Source organism: Haemaphysalis longicornis, unplaced genomic scaffold (assembly GCF_048455015.1).
Source record: "Haemaphysalis longicornis isolate Haplotype H1 unplaced genomic scaffold, Haemaphysalis longicornis Haplotype H1 scaffold_2, whole genome shotgun sequence".
In the NCBI taxonomy this organism is placed as follows: domain Eukaryota; kingdom Metazoa; phylum Arthropoda; class Arachnida; order Ixodida; family Ixodidae; genus Haemaphysalis; species Haemaphysalis longicornis.
The window spans coordinates 230,797,300-230,812,337 of NW_027526295.1; the positions used below are offsets into that span (position 1 = coordinate 230,797,300).

Here is a 15,038-nt window from a genome sequence, read left to right on the forward strand (position 1 = left end):
TACTGCAATTCAAATCGTAATGGGGAGCATGTGTGTCGTGCTGCTGCTTGCATGTGCGAGGAGCACCATTAGCCCTTGTCCCTGTAAAGCACTGCTGCATCCCATGAGTGAGAGTAGCAGTTCATCTCGCTCCTCTCAAACACCTTGGCTATGCACCTCAGTGAGGATTGCTCCGTGTTAAGCCAGCAAGCAAAGCACCAGGCATGAATTGCCCTGGCACACTTCGTGAGCAACATCCTCTGTGGTGAGGCCTAATCAGTGGGGGCCCACACTTGACTTTTACAAGTAAAGATGGTACTATGAAGTAAAGTACTACAAAGATAGTACTTGTTATGTAATGTTGCACTTCATAGGGAGTGGCGTAAGGAGCAGGAACACAGTTTTGGTACCTTTCTGGATGCACCGGTCAGCGGCTGGCATTGTGAAAGGGGTTCCACTTTTATGCTTGCTGTTGTGTTTGCTTGCTCAGCAAGGAGCAAGCAAACACAACAGCAAGCATAAAAGTGGAACTTTTTTAACGAGCTATTTGTCCAGCATTTTGTAATGAAGCTGGTGAAGCCACGAAGTTTGGCTGTTCAAACCACGGAATACTTGCGCGAAAGCAAAAGCAGCACACATTCCAGCTTGCAGAAAGCATTTTACAATACACCACCATGGGTAGGTGGCTCTCTGCAAATATGTATAGCTTTTCTAGATTAACAGCAGCAATGTGCAGTGGAGCTTAGGCCTAACAATGATTGTGCTTTGAGGTCTAGCACCAATATGTGCCCATAGATTGGAGGATGTTGAGTACAATTAGCTTTTTTTCCAATGGGTATCGCAAGACAATGTTGCACCTTGGAGCAAGATGGTAGGCCTAATGCGCAATGTTTATGGTTGATGTTGGGCAACCTTCAAATTAAGCCTGATGATGTGCTAAGCAGTCGTGCTCTTTGTGCTTAAATCCGCACGTGCCATTTGACGGTGTTGGATCGTGAAGCATCCCCCTCTCTATGCTGGGCATCAACCTTTGCACAAACACGCTTTAAAGGTGCCGTGAAGACAAAATACAAATTTGTTTTATTAGAAAGATTTGGTGTTTTATAATAAAGTGCCCCCAACACTTGTCCAGCATCAAATGATGCTTTATTCACTGAGAAATTCAACATTTTAAGCCTAAATATAAATTTTTCCACTAAATCGTGTGTTTCGTGGCGTGAGCAATGACGTGTTTGGGAATGTGCCGAAAAAAAAAAACGTTAGTATGTTGAATAAGGTTGTTGCATTTGGGGGAAACATCTAAATTGATGCCTTGTTTACTGTCTGCAATTTATCTGTGTACGACTTGATTTGTACCTGGCTTACTTTTGTTACGGTTGATAATAATACTGATAAATTGGGTGCACTCAACAAACAGGGTCACATAAATTGTGATTTCACTTATGCCAGTTGGCTATTGTTGTGTCGGACATCCCCAGCGCTTACGACGGCTGTGCAGCTTTGGCGGCATAGTGCGCACCGTACACACGGATGCTGCTAAGTTTACGTGTTCGTTCATAACTTCCATTGTTTACCCCACCATCCTTCCAGCTATAAAAGGGATGTGCACTAATTTTAGGTGCAAATAGCTTGTCCTGCAAGCTTATAATCCCTGTATAACATGCATTAGATTTTGTTGGCCTCAGCCAATCGCAACGAGCTGCCAGTAACACGTCACAAGTTCAGTGCGTAAAAGTAGCTAGGCTGTTGCATGCATATTCTCTATCTTCCTCATTATACAGCTTATTTTAGTGAAGTTTGCGTTAAAAGTGCTGCCAGTGTTATTCTAAAGAAAGAATCTTTTGGATGAATCAAACTAATTTTGTCTTCATGGCCCCTTTAATCTGGAAAAACATAGGAGGCTTTTGAGTGACTGATGGGGAGAATCGGTGAACATGTGGAATGCCAAACTCCGATCGGCACGTGTGCTTGGCGATGTTTGCAACATCACAAGTTGAAGTTCAACAAAAGTGCTGGTGAGGGACATTGCAGTGTTCAAGTGCTATTTGGGCGAGGGTTACACAACACCTTGTTACCCTATTACGATTGAGTCTTAGTGAGACACCGTAAATGGTGTCACATCCTTAACCACAAGCATAGTGAAAGTAGGCAAAGTGTTGCAGATCACGAACGTTCCGGGTATGCAGAACAAACGCCTAGCAATTCACCTTACGTTTTTTTAGTAGGGCTTTTACGCATGAAAACTGCACCTTGGCTATGAGGCATGCCGTAGTAGAGGGCTACGGATTAATTCAGACTACCTGGGAATCTGAAGCTTGTGCCGAAATCCTGTACAAACTGGCAGTTACAATTGCCGCATCCATCAGAAAAACAGCGGTTGGGAGTTGAACCTGTGTCATCCTGCTAAGAAACAGAATGCCTGAGCCAATGAGCCAGCCAGGCATTTATATTGTGCTGCACTTAATGGTGTACGCACGAATTAAAAACAAACAAGCTTGTGAAGTTTCACTTATCTTTAGAACACTCCTCAAAAATACATTGTCTGCTTGGATTTGTTAACGATTTGTACAGTTAAATTGTCCCATGCATGTTCAAGTTCAGATATTTCAGCTTTCACTAAAGCTTGTGAGGAGGGCAGAAGGGCTGTTTGCTCTTTTGAGTGCAGTAAGTTGCACAAGTACTAATTATATGTCCACCATATTGTCACGAAGCCAAAGACGTGGTACTATGCATGCTCGTGGTTACATTCATGGTAATATGCATGCATGTATGTGCTTGTATGTTTGTGTACACATATGTACACACGCACATGCATAATGTGTGCGTGCATGTATATGGAGCTCTTCCCCTTCCTCTTGTCACCCCCCTCCCCCCCCCTGAAGATATGCAAGGAAGACATAGCCCGTATTATTGATTTATAAGCAGGGTTGCACTGTACAGCTATTCACAATCATCATCACAGAGCCAGTCTAATTGTTCTGTAAATACCAAATACCAAGAGCTTTGTAGAGACAAAACAAGCAAGATAAACCAGAATAAGTAATCAGCGCCACTTTATGCCAATTACAGGGGAGATGGCAGGTAGTTTTGCAGTGTCTGGCTCATCTGAGGGGTTGGGGTGAAAGAATAAATATCTAGCACCCACCCTAGCTTCACAAAGATCAGAGATAGAGATGATAATAAAAAAATTTAGAGGGAGATGGTTTATTTTTGGCTTTAACGTCAGCCTCCGTATGTACAAGTCTGTGCTTCTACTTTTCAGCCTCATCTTCGGAACTGAGGCCACAGACTTCATCATCTTCACCTCCAAATGCCCTCCAGAACTGAATGGCAACCTGAAAGTAGTGGGACAGAGCTTGGTTAGCACTCCTCACATGAAATACTATACTACTTGTTGTTGAAGGCATCCCATCAACAGCTACAACATCCCCGAAAAACCATGTAAATATAAATGGTTTAAAAACGTCTCAGTTGTTTTTTAGCAACTGAAAATATGAACATTTAGAAATTCAGCTTGCAGTTATTCATTATGCCAGGAACTGAGGAAGACCTGGCTGGCACATATTACTAGAAACATGCCGTAAGCCTCTACAGGTGCAGCTTTAATTGACAAGCTCTATAGAAGCTACCACTTCAGCCTGAACATCGCCTCCTGTATTTTACAATGCCAAACGCATCGCCCACTTCCCAATGGGAGTGAATGGTACGCCTGCAGTGTCCATATGTTGCAAGGTGGGGCCCTGAGCTGAACCGGGATCACCCGACTGTAACTAAATTCGAGAGCGGCTTGTGCCTGGTTGCCAAGGCAACCGATGTTTGAGGTTGTTGGAGTAACGATGCTCTCGCTAGCGTTAGAAAACTCAGACCCGCAGCGGAGCACGTTTTGCCAACGTTGCCTCTTTCCACCACGCGTCGCCCAACATGAACCGGTCACATCACTAAAGCACTGGGAAGGCTAGCGATTGGGGGAGAGTGGCCGGAGTAGAAGGAGAGGGCTTGGTTGGCTGGTACGGGCTGATGCGTTTGGAATTGCAAAAATACAGGAGGCGATGGCCTGAACCACGATAAAGTGGCCAATGGATGTTATGGCAGGGGCGAGCAGAATGGGCAGTTGCTTGCAACGAGTGCCCCTCACAACGGGCCCTTGGCAATTCTATTTGGAGTGATGTGTGCTGTGTGGTCACTTGTCATTCACCGTCGCTCTGGCCTGACCAGAAAGGTGGGGCCGGAGCTAGCGCCCGTACTCACTCATCCATTTCGCCCAGGCAGATGTTCTCAAGTTTATTTCCTTGACCTGGTGTAGGCAACGGTTTTGCTTAAGATTACCTTTGAGCAAGTGAAAAGGTCTCCCATAAAGAGACAAGTCATGGGTGCGCCTGCGAATAGAATCAGAATGAGGGCACAGCTGCTGTGGCACCTTCATGATGACCACGAGATCAATGCTATCAAAGTGTAGTAGGCTACAGAAGACCACTTTAATCAAAGGCTATGAAAAAAAATTACTTTCGACTCCTCCCCTGGCTACCACGCCCGCTCGCGTAACCTCACCTACATCTTTAGCCTGGTGTCAAAAAAGACGACAACTGCGGCAACAAAGTCAACGGCGGCTCCAAGAAGCTACCCCCCCAGGCTTTCTGTTTGCTTCGATACTCCTCTCTCGGCAGGGCGAAATCTTTGTTAATAAGGCATGCGCGAACGCGCGCCTACACTCTGGACATTGTTCGCAAATGGTACCACGGCAGCACATCCCTTTCATCCGCACCTACGTGCAATTTCTGCGGTGCCACTAATACCCTCCCGAACTTGTTTCACCTAATATGGTCATGTCCGACATTCGAAAGTGGCCGAGAACAGCTGGTAGCCTATTGCCCACCACCACTTACCAATACGGAGCACCTGGAGCGCTTGCGCTCCGATGCTACTCTTCTCAAACGTGTAGGAATTTATTCCCTCGCCAGTGGTCTTTACAAAGCAGTGTAGAGCGGTCTGACAGCCCTAGTAGGGCCTGTAAATGGACAAGTTGTGTTTAATAGGGTACACGAGACTTTCATTGAGGCTTTCGACTCCCCTTCCCTCATCTTCCAATAACCCCCCAGGGCATCTGGCCTATTTCTAAATAAAGTCGTTCATTCATTCCACTGTTTACAAAGCCCAGATCTATGTTATGCTTCAAGCTTATTAAATAGACTCCCTTTATTGTTAGTTAAAACACCAATGGTGAGACAAATCTTCATATTAAGTTAATGGCTAAAGGGCTCAGAGCTGGCTGGCTGTTTAATTTCTGTAGCTTTGCTAAACTTGACAGTTGTCGGTGTATTAATGGCAGTAACAAGACCAGAATGGGACAAGGCAGCAAAAACTGAACGGGCTGAGGGCATGAAGCAAGAGAGTTTTGGCATGACCAATCCCCAGTGAGTGCAAGAGCTATCCAGGTTGACTGCTGCAGTCCAAGAGAGGAACAGCGAGTACAATACTGCTTGCACAGAATGGGTACTTATTTTCTTGGCCGATTATTTCCCAGTAACAAAGCCAACAATGATGGCAACCACTCTTGTAAAGGCCAAGATCCTGTAACAGCTGTGTTGTAAAAAGTTTCGGGAGTTCGTCACACTCACCCGACAACTGTTTCCAGTGTATGAGTGGTCACGAAGGGGCATAGTTTGGGCACAGGCAGAGCACAAAGGGAATTGTCTGCATTGACTAGGACCATGCCCACTGAAAATATCACTGTGTTGTGACCCTCCGCTGTCCATTAATAAATTCACTGTACACCCAAAAAAATGGTTCTGGCATGGAGCGCACAGGTCGCAATACTAGGGGTGCAAGTTTCTTCATGTCCGGTGAGCAGAACACGTCTACAATGTGGACACATCTGCAGGCTTCCAAATAGGCACTGGATGGTGTTGATAATTCTGGTACACGTCCGTGGCATAGTGCATCTCTTCCATTTCAGCACTGACATCATGTAACGTCAGCAGTCGTGTAACAGTGCAGCCACACAGGTCTCCTGCTTACCTTTTCAGCAAACTTCTTGCGGTCTTCCCCAGACAGCTTGTCAGCTTGCACTGCAAGAAACAAAAGTATTCGACATTGAGAAGTCCTAGTGAATGGCTTTTGAGAACACGAGCAAAGCCCATTACACAGCAGCGCGTTGGGAGCTTTGCAAAAGCAGAGACCACAGCCGCATTGCTGACATCATAAACCAGCTGAACATGCCCTCCAGGCTACCAATGATTATGCCTACACATATGGTAAAATGTATGCAGGCGCTCTTGTAACGACGTGTCACATAATTTCTTGTTTGCAGCGCCACAAGAACGGGGTGGTTTATGGGGTTCTACCTAAACACACGGCAAACCACTGGAGGCAAATTTCTCTGGCCAATATATCGATCGCTGAAAGTGACTGCAACATCTTCTCACGCATCCAATCAAGCTAGATCACAAACTACCACACTCTTGCGTCCACCCATCAAGCAATTCAACAACAGCGAAACCGTTAATGGGCAGTCAGTAACTTCTATAGTTCATAGAGTTCAACACTGCTGACTCACAATAAAACCAGAACACCGAAGTACTTGTAATGCCCAGGGCATTACACTAGCTACTACATGACACAGTTCTGTGCATGGGAGATTGCAGTTGGCTAAGAACTTGCTCCCTCCCCAGCAGCCAGCAAGGGCACGGTAAAAGGGCAACTTATAGATGTGGCCTTGCCATCACACAGTAGTGTCGTTAAGGGACTGCCTGTAAACTGTGCCCAAGCGTGGTTGATTCTACTGGCCCCCTTCGAGGGGCCATGCAAACAAAATACAAGTTTGTTTTATTCAAAAGATTTGGTGTTTTATAGTGCCCCCAGCATTTGTCCGGCAGCAAAATATGCTTTATTCACAAAGAAATTAATCAATTTAAGTTAAAATTTTGATTTCCCGCGCTTTGTGACATCTGCGATGACATAACAAGAACAGGCCTTCAAGCAAACGTTAGTGTGCTGTTTACTCTGCAGCGAAATGGGCAATGCCTTTTTTACCGTTAGTCCTTGTAGATGGTGCCACCATACTGCGCAGAACTGCTGTCTGCCTTTGCTTTGTTTCTGACCATATTTGCACTTGGCTTGTTTTCATTACGGTAGGTAGTAGTTGCTTTGTGAAACATGGGATATGCTCGACAAACAGGGTTACAAAAGACAATGTCGCTTACGCCAATCGGCCTGCGTCATGTGTGACAACCCCAAAGTGCTGGACTGCTTTGCAGCTATAACAAGCATAGTGCGCGGAGTACCAACAACAGTACGCAGTGGTACTTCGATGTTTACTTAGAAGTATACAATGGAAGTTACGAATGTTTACGTGTACTTTCGTAACTTCCATTGTTTACCCCACCATTCTTACCACTATACAATGAATATACATTACATTTAAGCGAAAATAGCTCGTTCTGCAAGCTTATGAGCCCTGCCTAACTTGCGTTTGCTTTTGCCGACCTCAGCCAATCGCACAGGTTCTTGTGCGGGAAATGAGCTAGTGAGTCGCATAACCATTCCCTTTTTTCCAAATTATATAGCTCATTTAAACGAAGTTTACATTAGAAGTGTTGTCAGTAAGATTTTGACAAGGTAACCTTTCGAATGAACCAAACATGTTTTGTCTGCATGGCCCCTTTGATGAATGGTCAGTGAATACCTATCCTCCATGTCTTTACCTTTCATGTCTTTGAACTTAGCAAAGAGTTCCTCGAAGCTCATATCTTCACCATCAGTGGCCATGGCTTCAGAAAATAGCTTGAAGTCCCTACTTGCTGAAATGAGAAGAAAAAATTATTTCGTACTTTTGTGAGACACTTTTTTGTATGAGAGGAGAGTGACCTGCTAATAGCAAGCAGTGCAGGATGCTCTGCCATTGCCTCCCTACGAGGGGTGTGGTTGTGATCCCACTCACCCCTGGCTTGTAAGGAGCGGGTCAAAATGTTGATAATATGCGGTGAAACACAAAGTACACCTGAACAAAATTATAGTTACAGGGGTGCTTCAGTTCGCTCTTATGAGTCGAAATGCATAAACATTAATTTTTGACTTTTAAAGCATATGTGGCAGTGGCTATGTTGATGTCGCTGCCAATAGGAATTGGTGAATTGGCCATGAGCTTCTCTGGCCCATACCCCCAAGTGGGTATGCAGAAGTTGTGAATAGGTATGTCGACGTCGCAGACAAATGAAAATTGGTGAATCACTGATGATGATTTGACAAGTGCTGTCATTGTCACCAGCCAATCCGTCCGAGTGAATATGCTGATAGGCATATGTTCAGCCTTAATGTTATGAGACATTGACACTAAGCTCATATCTACAAAATATGAGCTTGATGTCATGAATGACATAGAGCTAATATATTGTCAAGCTGCGGGTTTCGGTTATAATTTAAAATGCAACGTTGAGGCTAATGTTGAATTGGCCACGAGCTGATGGCTGCTGTCACTGTGTAATTTACATGAGTGGCTATGTTGCCAAGGCATTGCAGCTGATGGGAATTTTGGTGACTGACATTCTCTCGCCATGCTTTTTGCCGACACGGATCCGGAGACGCCACTTTTTCACAAAGTGAGCCATGGAATGTACAAATGATGCTTACGCAACAACACTTACCCTCTTCACTGTCCCCTGTAGCTAACGATGAACTTTGATCATTTGCTGCGCTTGGCCCAGGAGTTTCTGCTGTGACAAATAAACATTGCTGTTTATTGAAAGATAAACATTCAAAGACTATAAATAACCCGTTTCAAAGCACCAGCCATGCAGAACTCTACGGTGCAAGGGTTGGAGCATACCGGAAACACAGTTCTGCCCTATAAGCATTTCAGGGTATAGGCCTTCCATAAAATATGTTGTAGGGCTACCTGGCACCTTGTAACTGGACGAAAGTATGCTAAAAACAAGATGCAACAAGGATGAATGACAACACACATGTGCTACTCACAACTTTTTGAATAAAATTGTAAGTAATGCATCTGTGTCATCATTTTTCCTTGTTGTGTACTGTGTTTAGCCCTTTTTCGTGAAGGTATAGGTTATTTTCATGGCCTTTTTTTTATCACAACAATTTAATGCGCAGTAATAAATTTTTGGCCATAATCCTGTGTAAAATTAAACTTCCTCTTGTTAAACCCTTCTTTCCCACACATTTTTATTTTTGTAGTTGTTCATTAATTTTTATGCACCGCACATTTCTTGCTTCTAGCCATGCCACATTGAGCCGTCCAAAAATTATACCAAAAATTGGTAAATTTTAGTCAAATGCTAACATAGGCAGCACAATAAAGAAAAATCTAAACAACCATCACACACTGACATGACCAACTTGTCAGTCGTTATGTGCAATAACACAAACGGCCACAGGTTCAAGGAGCACATTTTGGTGCACCCCAGGATGACGGCTTTTATAATAAAATAATTTTACCCCACCATTGCAGAAAACTGGAGAAAGTCACTATTCCTGCCAGGGCCAAGACAAACTTTTGCTTATTGCCAAGTTCCCCGGATTGGATTTGATGTGAACAGCTTGAGCACACTGGCCCGTGTGTTTGCGTCCTTAGTTGCCAATGGGCCACTCTAGGAATGAGTGCACTGACTTTGGAAAACTCAGCTATCGTTCTTTTTTGTGCCTCTTTTTTTCCCATTCCAAAATATGCATATGCTCGTGAGCACATTCAATCACTAAAGCACTAACCACCGGCTAAGCATGGCCTAATCACATACAAAGTTCTTTTGTGCTCGTTTCATGTGGAAATGTTACATTATGTTCGGTGCGCACATAGAAGAAAAACCTGTAGCCTACACAGAATTAACACTGCTTGTTTCACTGATTCGCAACCAACGACAGATGTCTGTGCCACCACATGCCGCACACTATCTTGTGAGCTAAAGTAATAAACACACCGGCTTTGTCACACATCACATCACTAAAGCCACGCCACCAGTTGCCAGCAGAGGTCTCCAGAAGAATTGAGTAGAGAGTTTTGGTTGCACAGGTGGTTGTGGCTGCCCATGAATTAGTGAAACAAGTTTTATTTAGTCTCCACAGTTTATGTGAAGTACAAGTTCTTCTAGTGTTCATGCACAAAAGCAGGTTTTAGTTACGCATTTGCACGCGATGACTTGGTACCACTATCCACAAACAAGAAACGCGCACATAAAATGACTTGAAATGAAATGAAGGTTTAGTTCTGTCACAATGTTTTTCTCATGAGTTCACTCCGGACTTGCCTTTCATCTCCAGTTGGGGCCACGGATGGGCATGAAGTGCTTCAACGATCCGCTTAACTCCCGTTGCATCTGAAATGCAAGCATTAATACGATTTTTATTCAAATAAAAGCAGCTATTTTTATTTACATCAAAGCAGCTATTTTACCTTCTTCATCATCATCTTCGTCTGGTTGGGTTTCAATCAACTCGCAGCTCCGTTCAATGCACCACTCCAAGATCTGCTGCCTTGAAAGCCCTGGAAAAGTTTTAATTTCTTTTAATTTTAGTTGTAGTGAAAACCAAAGCTCAAACTTGGGTCACATATAATACGTGTAATGAACATTCTGCTGATGCTCTGCAAGCTCGCACTGTTAGCAAGTCACCGAGACAGATGAGAAATAGTCTTTTTCGACATGCTAGAAAATATCCATCGATTAGCATCAATCGATACCCATACCATGCTTAAAGGAGCCATGAAGAGAAAATGCAAGTTGGTTTTATTCGAAAGATTTCGTGTTTTATAGTGCCCCCAGCGCTTGTCCGGATACAAACGGTGCTTTATTCACTGAGAAATTAAACAATTTCGGTTAAAATTTTTATTTTCCCGCTCAATCGTGCGTTTTCGTGGTCCCAAATGACATCACAGGAACCGACCGCTCTGCAGCCTAGAGTACCTTCATTCACGCATCCGCCGTACAGGGTAGAGACACGTATACGCTGGCGCCGCCATTTTCGGTTGCTCGCTCGCCGCCGAAGCAAGTCATTGTGTCAAAACCGCGCTAAAATTATCGCCGCAACGCGGTTTACTGAAGAAGTTTGAATCATATTGTCTGTTTCGCGTTGCTAGGTCTCGTGGGAAACGAAAAGAATAACGCGTTGAGCCCGTTGGCCTAATTGCGGTGGCACGGGACCGTTCAAAGGTTGTCTCCACCCTGTACAGCGGTGTTGGTTTGTTCCTGCGCTTCTTTACGTTCCGTAACCTAGATGGCGCCACCATACCGTGGCAAGCGTTTGGTTTGTTTTTGCCCGCATTTAAACCTGGCTTGTTTTTGTTCTGGGAGAAAATATTCGTTCCCTGAAACAGTGCTCGCTCGACAAATGGGGTCACGTAAGACACCGTTGCTTGCGTCAATCGGCCAGTGTCGTCTGAGACAACCCCAAGCCCCGTAGTGCTGTGCAGCTAAACCAAGCATGCTGTGCGCAGTACGAACAGCAGAACGCATCAGTACTTCTATGTTTACATGTGCTTCCGTAACTTCCACTGTTTGTCCCATCATTCTTATTGCTTTGTAAAGAATGTGCCCTAAATTTAAGCGCAAATCGCTCGTTCGTCTAGTTTGTAAGCTCTACCTAATTTGCGTCTGCTTCTGCCAGCCTCCGCCAATCGCAGAGCTTAGCTCATGTGACATCATAGGTTCTGTTGCGGGAAATGAGCTGGTGGGTCGCATGACCATTCCCGTTTTTCCTAATTATGTAGCTTATTTGAGCGAAGTTTACGTTAAAAGTGGTGTCAGTATGATTCTAACGAGACAATCTTTTGAATGAACCAAACTTGTGTTTTCTCTTCATGGCTCCTTTAAACCCGTCGGTGGGTGTGTCACACTAGGAAGGAATCAGAAGAAAACACTACGCCTCCTCAACTACATGCTGTATTTGATATAAGCAAACACATTTTCTTCAGAACTTACCGGTCATAGGTCCAAGACTAGAGTACAGGTACGAACTACAGAATGCACGACTTACCTGGTGGCTCCACATCCGATGGGCAGCGGCCGCAGACCAGGAGCACGACATCACAGCGGCATTTTTCTATCCATTTGGCTGCCACCTCCAGCGTGTCTTTCTGAACAGAAGGCATCACAGTTTAGTGGCCAAGCAGTTTTTTCCCCTGAAATTTTACTTACTTGTTTCGGATCAAACAGAAGTATTAGGCCATGGATGTTCTCTGCGCTGTCATCATACTCAACCACAGACGCCGAAGTGGTGTGAATATAGATGGTCGCTGTGTAATACTTGGTTTCGATCGCCCATGGAAAAGCTTGAACGCCTTGAGAAACTTGCACGGGCGCCGACGAGCTCTGCGGCACGATTTCTGCAAATATAAACACAGCGTTGAGATACTTTTATTTATAGGCATTAGACCTATGCACAAGCGTTAAGTGGACGGGAAAAACGAGAGATAACCTTTCAGGAGAGCGTCAGTGCTGTCATCGCAGCAGCTGACGACGAGGCATCCATCCAATCTTCCGTTCATTTGAATGGTTAGCAGCTAAACGCTCGAATGTCACGGCACTGTCAGCACTTGCTCCTGATTCCCGAAAACAAAGATTTCCTGGCTTTCTCACATGTTATACACGAGATACACACATAGTCAATTACCAACTGCTTCGCTGCAAAATCAACAGCAGCGGTTTTGCATCAGGCGACGGGCACATAGAGAAGTTAAGCGGGCTAAGCGACCGCAGCGCTATGCCAAGCCACGGTGGTGAGCACAGTAACAAAATTGCTAAATATATTATTCTATAAGTTACGTTGTAATGGTTACATTGTAAAAGTTACCGGTCCTAAAAAATTAATGCAAATTATGTCTAAAATTTTATATAACTTGCTCTTTTTCTCAAGCTAGATTGTTGCGCATGGTAGCAGACGACACGCTCTCAATAAAAGGGAAGAAAAAAATGACAATCCTTCCTTCAGGAAACATGCGTGCACGCGAAGCTTGACGTCAGTAAAAACGAAAACGACCAAAATATAAACGCAATGATCGCGAAACGAAAGGACTTGTGCCAAAATCAGAAGGCAATGACCGAACTGAAAACTCAAAACCATCGATCGACCAAAACGAAACCTTTTCGCCTCGCTGAGTTCTACCCGAACGCACACGTCCACTACTCGTTGGCGGAGTGAACCACGCGCGTCCTGCCCATTCCGCGCTAGAAGGTGAACTGCCCGAAGAGAGCAAGCGACCAGACCTGCGATGTGGGGTGATGCGAGCGTGGTCTTGTGCTTTACCTGGGGTATAGTGCGACCCACGCCAGCTGTGTGGTATGCGACCCACGCCAGCTGCGTGGACCAGCGCTAGCTGTGAACGGTGAGCGAGAGCTGCGCCCGAGAAGGGTTTCAATTTATAATTCAATGTATGCGCTAAAACAAGAACACAGTCAAAATTTTATCCCTGGCCGTTCCCCCCGAATGGGAACGTGCCAAACACTTCAAGTGCATCATCATCACCATTATCATCGTCATTAGAGCACATGGATAAGGTTGACTTTGCCCCAAGGCGCTTCGGCGTACGCCACCACCGGCGACACGAAACCCTTGTTGCCTGCATTTTTCCGGCGTGTGAGGTTTCTTGCACTTGATCCCACCTCCATACAATGATTCCGGCTAGTCAGTGAGCGGAAGCGGTTTGGCCAGCTGGATAAAAATCAAGACAGACTACTCTCAGGGAACCGTAAGAGCATGTTACCAGCTTAATTTTATCCTATATTTCGTTCGTGAAGTTTTCTGTTCCCATTTTACCCTTTTGTTTAAATCCTAACTAAACAGTATTTTAGTACTGGTATTTTCCTCTGATGCTTCAGAGTGAACTAACGTTTTTTTTTTGCCCCCCCCCCCCATGTAATGCCCGGAAATGAAAAAAAGAGAGAACGCATATCGCCAAAGAGGAGTAAGAGCTCTGCCAGCCATAATGACAACCTAGCTGCTCAACCATCTTCACAGAATAAAATAGCCGATTATTTTAGAGCAAAATCATAATTAATTTAGTGCAATTTAGTCTAAGTCTAAGCAAACTAATCTAAATTAATTTAGATTAATTTACAGCAACTACTCCAGGTAGAAACCCAGAAAATGCCTCGTTCCGGCAATACCTCGTAGCGTCCATCTGACCTTCAAGTTCAGCCAAGGTCATGCCAGCGCCTCGTGCGGTTGCGCAATGAAAGCGTTTAATCGCTGGTTCGTTCCAGGGGCGGGGGGAGGGAGTGGACGGAGAGCGGGATAGAAAAAAAAAATTGGCTCCAATCTACGCTGTGAAGGTGGTTGGAAAACAAAGCTGTGAACGACCCCCCACAATAACTGCACATTCGACGTCCCTTGAATTCACACACGTGGCCCAAGAAAGAGGGAAACCAGAGATTCTGCCAGTTGTTACATGGGATTCGTGGGGGCGCCGTCTCGAACGCAGCAGCGTCGGCCTTGGCCGGGCTCGAGCGGCGGACGCTGCCGCTGTAGCCCGGCGGTGCGTCGGAAGGAAGAAAACGGAGAGGAGCGTGTTTCGAAGGGTGAGACAGCGGAACCTAGCCATCCTGATGTGCTAGCTCGGAACTACGCCACCGCGCGGCACAAACGCAGACACCAAAACAATTCGGCATGTGAGCTTATAAGTGATTCCCATTTATACAGATTTGAACTAAATAGTTTCGTAAGTTTGAGAATTGCGAGAAACCTGACAGAACTTGTATAATCGCTATAAATTAGAACCAGTTGCTCCATTCGTCTTTTGTAATACCTGTTAAAACACAACCGAAATGGTATTAAGCAATTTAGAAAACGCAGTCCCATTCGTGACAGGCAGTGCGCAAAAGGTGGCGTTTCTCTAGCGGCCAGATGTCTGTAAGTGGTCTCTACATTTTGTTTTCCCGCCCTGCAAACCAATCCTTAACGTATCTTTGCCGTACGACCACTTAATTCCGTCGGGTCCTGGTTACCCAGGAGGTGCTGTCAAACAAGTTAATCAAACCGTGCGAAGTAAGCGCGCAATAGACGCGAAGCTGCGCCAAAACAAGCCCAACACCGTCGCTAAAGCAGGCGACAAAGCCGAC

The 15,038-nt window shown here is 45.1% G+C and overlaps 1 protein-coding gene across 2 annotated transcripts; it reads right to left on the reverse strand.

Annotated features, from left to right (window-relative positions):
* Positions 1–3,167: 3,167 nt before the first annotated feature.
* On the reverse strand, positions 3,168–12,675 carry LOC144170082 (alpha- and gamma-adaptin-binding protein p34-like). Of its 2 annotated transcripts, none has more exons than XM_077699633.1 (9): positions 12,400–12,675; positions 12,120–12,307; positions 11,959–12,058; positions 10,382–10,471; positions 10,236–10,304; positions 8,619–8,687; positions 7,680–7,775; positions 5,995–6,044; positions 3,168–3,314 (listed from the first exon to the last, which is right to left on the reverse strand). In XM_077699633.1, the coding sequence occupies exons 1-9, from the start codon at positions 12,467–12,469 to the stop codon at positions 3,231–3,233; spliced, it is 816 nt and encodes a 271-aa protein (XP_077555759.1). In that variant the 5' UTR covers positions 12,470–12,675; the 3' UTR covers positions 3,168–3,230. The 2 variants fall into 2 exon arrangements, with proteins under 2 accessions (XP_077555759.1, XP_077555760.1); XM_077699634.1 differs by having other exon boundaries at positions 8,619–8,684; positions 12,400–12,674.
* Positions 12,676–15,038: the final 2,363 nt, after the last annotated feature.

Excerpts from the sequence above, each read along its gene's own strand:
- LOC144170082 (XM_077699633.1), bottom strand. The coding sequence starts at position 12,469 with ATGAACGGAAGATTGGATGGATGCCTCGTCGTCAGCTGCTGCGATGAC. Across the intron at positions 8,688-10,235 it reads GCCCCAACTGGAGATGAAAG|CAGAAACTCCTGGGCCAAGC; the intron begins GCAAGTCCGGAG and ends TATTTGTCACAG. Across the intron at positions 7,776-8,618 it reads TACAGGGGACAGTGAAGAGG|CAAGTAGGGACTTCAAGCTA; the intron begins GTAAGTGTTGTT and ends TTCTCATTTCAG.